The sequence below is a fragment of the Choloepus didactylus genome, chromosome 3, assembly GCF_015220235.1.
Source record: "Choloepus didactylus isolate mChoDid1 chromosome 3, mChoDid1.pri, whole genome shotgun sequence".
NCBI lineage: Eukaryota > Metazoa > Chordata > Mammalia > Pilosa > Megalonychidae > Choloepus > Choloepus didactylus.
Genome location: NC_051309.1, coordinates 360,872 through 365,646, shown reverse-complemented (window position 1 = coordinate 365,646; position 4,775 = coordinate 360,872). Strand labels below are relative to the sequence as shown.

Here is a 4,775-nt window from a genome sequence, read left to right as displayed (position 1 = left end):
TCGTTCCTCGGGGAAGATGGACTGAGTATCCACTGAGGGCCAGGCAGGGCCGGGGGGCTGGGGGCAGACAAGCAAACCGCGATGCATGGGAGACGCTCATGACGGGAAAGGATGGCCCAACCCCCCAGTCCTTATCCCACCTCTACCTCCCAAACCCAGTCTTCCCACGGCCAGCCCTCTAAAACCCAGGCATGACATCCTTCCGCCCTGCTGGGTTCTCTCCCGGCCTCAGGATAAAGCCCAAACTTTCCAGCATGGCTCAAAAGACCCTTTGCAACGGGCCCCTGAAGCCTGTGCCCGCCCCCTCAGCCTGTCCCATCCGGCCAGGGGACCCCCCTGCATGCCCTTGAGGTCTGGCACTCGCTCACCTCCTGGCCTCTCCTCTCCATGCCTCTTCTCCTTGTGAGCAGAGCAGACCGACATATTCTGTCACAGGAATGAGCAGCCTGAGGCTGCAGACCACCCACTCATTCATTTGCTCACTCATTCATTCCACACAGCCAGGACAGGGCTGAGTCCTGATGGGGAGAGGGGAGGGCGGGCAAGTCCGCATAGACCCTGCCTGCCCTGAGCTCCCAATCTGGAGGGTGTTTATGGGGGAGGTTTGTCTGGAGCTGGAGCGAGTGGGGGATGGGCAGGGGGCAGTGCACAGCCCGGGTTTGAATGTCAGTGCCACTGGTACTGGTTTTCTCACCAAATACTCCATGAGGATACGAGGACCATCTCCCACAGGATTTGTTGCGAGGACTGAATAAGAAAGCCCTCGAGGACGTTAGGCACTGGACACAAGTTGGTTACTAACAAGCCTCAGTTAAGATCTGAGACACAAGGAGGCAGAAGCCAGGTGAGTGGGGAGAGTGTGTGCAAAGGCCCCGTGGCAGGAGGGGGGCACAGTGAGTGTAAGGAACTGGAGGTGGCAGTGTGGTGGACGCTGTCTCCGAGGAGGCCAGGCTGAGGGACGGCAGCGACCAGAGAACTTCCCACAGGACTGACCTGGTGCCTTGGGGGGGTCCTGCCGGTTCATTCTTCCCTGGACTGCGGGGGCCCCAGCCCTGCTCCCCCACACAGACGCAGGCTTGCTTTGGGGGAGAAGAATGAGCCAGCGTTAGTTCACTTCCTCCCCCCAAGCCTAATCCATCCGGCGGCAGCGTCACCGCGCGGGGAAGAAGGAGGCTGCTCCACCCGTCTCTGCCCAGGTTGAGGAAAACCTCGTCTCCCTGGAAACCGAAATAATCACTGGAAGCTAGCTCATGGCAACTCTGCTGCGCACCCGCGCGCGTGGGTGCCACGACTATTATACAAGCTGGTTTACACACTGTCCTTTTAAAATTTATACATCACAAATGTGAAGGAAGTCTCACTATTCCTACTTCTCTGGCAAGGCATCGTACCCGAGGAGTCTTAGCTCGCGGTGTTCTAAAAGCTGCATTCCCTGCTAAAAATACAGCGAAGCGCGCGGCTTCTCCTTGTAGCTATCGCCTTTGAAATGAATCCCACGCAAATGTCCAGAGCGCAAACGAAAGGCCCGCACATGCTTTCACTCCGGGCAGATGGTTTCCGCGAAACGTGGGCGAGCGGCCCCTGCAGCCTTGCGCCTGCAGGTGCGGCTTTCGCCGCTCCCACCTCTGCTCTCCAGCACCCCTTCATCGCCCGCGCCCTTTAAGGGCATGAGCGTGAGCTGGGAGGGGGGGGGAGGATGTTTCCACAAGCCAGGAAACTTGCTGAGGTGGGTGGTAGGAATGGGGGTGGGTTCTCCAAGCACCCCTGCACCTCCCGACGCCCCCCTCCCCCAGAGAGCATTCTCCTGCTGCAGCCACCGCCTGCTTCTCCTGCTGGATCCAGCGCAAAGTTATTTAAGCTGCAATTAACCGGCAGGGTGAGTCATCAGCTCCCTGGGCCTCGCTGCTGCAGCAGCAGAAACGGACTGTGGAAGAGGCCACGGAGTCCAGCCCCAGCCTCTGAGGGCCGGTGGGACCTCAGGGGGCCGTCCGGACGCGTCCCCCCACCCTCCACTGCAGCTGCCTACGACCCAGTCGGGCCTCTTTCCAGAAGACCAAGGAGGCACGTAGATGCCTCGGGGCCAAGGGCGCCCTACTCCCGCAGGCCTTCTTCTCACCCGCTTGGAGTTCTCCTGGTCACCTCCCCCCCCCAACCGCCTTCTCATGGATTCATTCACGTGCACGCTTGTCTGGGGGAGAATTCCCTCCGATCCTGGAGAAAGGCTCTTTAGACTAAAATCCACACGAGACTCATCTCAAGTTCCCTGAGGCTTCACCCCCAATTCTGCTGCAATCCTTTTTCTGGGCGGCAGCATCATATCCAACCCCCACCCCCCAAACACGAACATGAGCGCACCCTTCCCAGCCTGGGCTGGAGGGACCAAGCACCCGGGCTCCCTCCCCCTGCTCCCCCCGCACCCCTGGGCTCCCTCCAATCTCCCGCGCCCCCTCCCCGGCACCTGGGCTCCTTCCCCCACATCCCTCAACTCCCTCGCACCCGGACTCCCTCCTCCATCTCCCCCCAACACACAGTCCCCCCCGCCCCCGCCCTCCCCAGGCCAACAACTTCTTCTTGTTTCCCGGCTGCCCGCAGGCCGGGTGGGCGTGGAGAGCGGTCCGGGCCCAGTCGCCAGGGAAGCGCAGGGAAGGGGCTGGGAGAGGTGGGAGGTGCTGTGCTGGAGCCCGGAGAGTCCGGCAGAGAGACCCCGTGGATGGGGGTCGTTCCCAAAACGTCCAGCAGCAGGTGACGCTGCCGGGAGGGGGAGGAAGGCAGAGGGTTCCAGCGAGGGGGCAGCGCGCTTGGGGAGGCGCCGGAGGGGCGCCCAGGGGCGGTGGGGCTTGTGGCGAGCGGGGGAGGGCGGTGCCAGGGCGAGGCGCGCGGGGCCGCGGGCTGCGGGGGGTGCGGAGAGCTCTGGGAGGGGCCCCGCGGGCTGGGGAGGGGGCGCGCGCGCCCTGCGGTCCTCGCCGCCGCATCGGTTCCCGGCGCGGGGCCGCGGCGGCGGCGGGAGGCGGAGGATGCGGGCTCCGGCGGCGGCGCGGACCCGGGAGGACGCGGGAGGATGAGGAGGAGGCCGGCGGGCCGGCCGCACGGCGCCGGGAGGAGGCGCAGGCGGCGGGGGCGGCGGCGGGCGGCGGCGGCGGGCGCGCGGGGTGCGGGCCGGCTCGGGCGCGGAGGATGAAGTGGAGCGTCCGCGGAGCCTGCGCCGCGCTCTCCTCCTGCCTGCTGCTCGCCTGCGCGCTCAGCGCCGCCGCCGTCGGCCTCAAGTGCTTCTCGCTGGGCTCGGAGCTGCGCGGGGAGCCGTTCCGGCTGGGGGCGGCCGCCGGCGCCTTCTACTCCGGGCTGCTGCTGGCCGCGGGCCTCTCGCTGCTCGGCGCCGCCCTGCTCTGCTGCGGGCCTCGGGACGCGCCCCTCGCGGGGCCGGGCCCGGGGCTCGGGGTCCCTGCGGCCGCGACCGGGGCTCCGGAGGCCGCGCCAGGCGAGCCCGGGACCGGTGCGGGGCCCCCGGGGCCGGTGAACAGCCAGAACCTGCTCCTGCTCGGCGTCCTCGTCTTCATGCTCGGCGTCCTCAGCGCCTTCGCGGGCGCCGTGATCGACGGCGACACCGTGTCGCTGGTAGAGCGCAAGTACTCCCACTTCTGCCTGCCCCCGCGGGCGCCGGCCGCCGTCCCCGGCCCGGTCCCGGGCCCCGCGGCCGCCGCCCCCGGCCCAGCCCCCGGAGCGACGCGCGCCCGCAGCGCCCTGGACAGCGCCACGACCGCCAAGTGCCGCCAGCTCAAGGACTACCAGCGCGGCCTGGTCCTCTCCACGGTCTTCAACTCGCTCGAGTGCCTCCTGGGCCTGCTCAGCCTCCTGCTGGTCAAGAACTACAAGTCGTCGCAGGCCCGGCGCGGCCGGCGCGGCCGGAGGAGGGGCGGGCCGGGCCCTGGCGCGGCCCCGCGGGTGTCCGGGGCTCCGGGCGCAGCCGCCCGCCTCCCGGGTGCGGCGGGGCCGGCGGGGCCGGCGGGGGCGGCGGCTGCAGCCGCGGCCGAGCGAGGCCTCCATCCTCTGCCCGGAGGATTCGGACTTCGCGTCCCCGGGGGCCTGCGCGGACTTCGCGGCGCACCACGCCGTCTCCTACATCAACGTGGGCGTCTTCCCCGCGCTCGACGAGGCGGGCGTGGAGGTGAGCTGCGGCGGGCACCCGTCCGTGGAGCTGCCGGGATACGCGCCCTCGGACCCGGACCTCAACGCCTCCTACCCCTACTGCTGCCGGCCGCCCTGCGAGGAGGCGCGCCCCTGGGGACCGAGCGGGCCCTGCTGAGCCCCCCTGGCCGGCCCCGGACAGACCCTGCCCGCCTCTCCTCCGCGGACCCGGCGCAGCCGCAGGAGGGCGGGAGGCTGCGGTGGGGTCGAGGTGCGGCCTCGCCTTGGCGTCGCATCGTCGGGGGCAGCCTGGCCTGGCGCCCCCGAGGGCCGGGCGAGAGTCTCCGGGCTCCCGGGGCACAGAACCGGGCCTGCTGGTGTTAGGATTTCAGTGTCTGGGAAGCTTCTCTTTTCTGTGTCTGTTCGTATCCGGATTCCATTTTAAAGTTTACAATAAATGTCTTGGGGTTGGCTTACCCCAACCACACTTCTCTTTGGCAAGTGCGTTCCCGAGGGCGAGGCGCAGGCTGTGGGGGCCCCGCTTGGGGCGCGGGTCTCCGGTGCCGGCAGGTCGAGGCAGAGGAGGGAGCGCGGCAGGAAGAGCCTGGTGCGCTCCCAGCCGAGGACCTTCCAATGAGGAGAGAGAAGAGAAC

General features: G+C 67.9%; 1 protein-coding gene across 1 annotated transcript; it reads left to right on the top strand.

Moving 5' to 3' along the window:
- Positions 1-3,119: 3,119 nt before the first annotated feature.
- On the top strand, positions 3,120-4,445 carry TMEM271 (transmembrane protein 271). The gene is given in 2 exon segments (XM_037829176.1): positions 3,120-3,912; positions 3,914-4,445. Coding segments are annotated over 2 exon segments (1,125 nt in total). The 5' UTR covers positions 3,120-3,174; the 3' UTR covers positions 4,301-4,445.
- Positions 4,446-4,775: the final 330 nt, after the last annotated feature.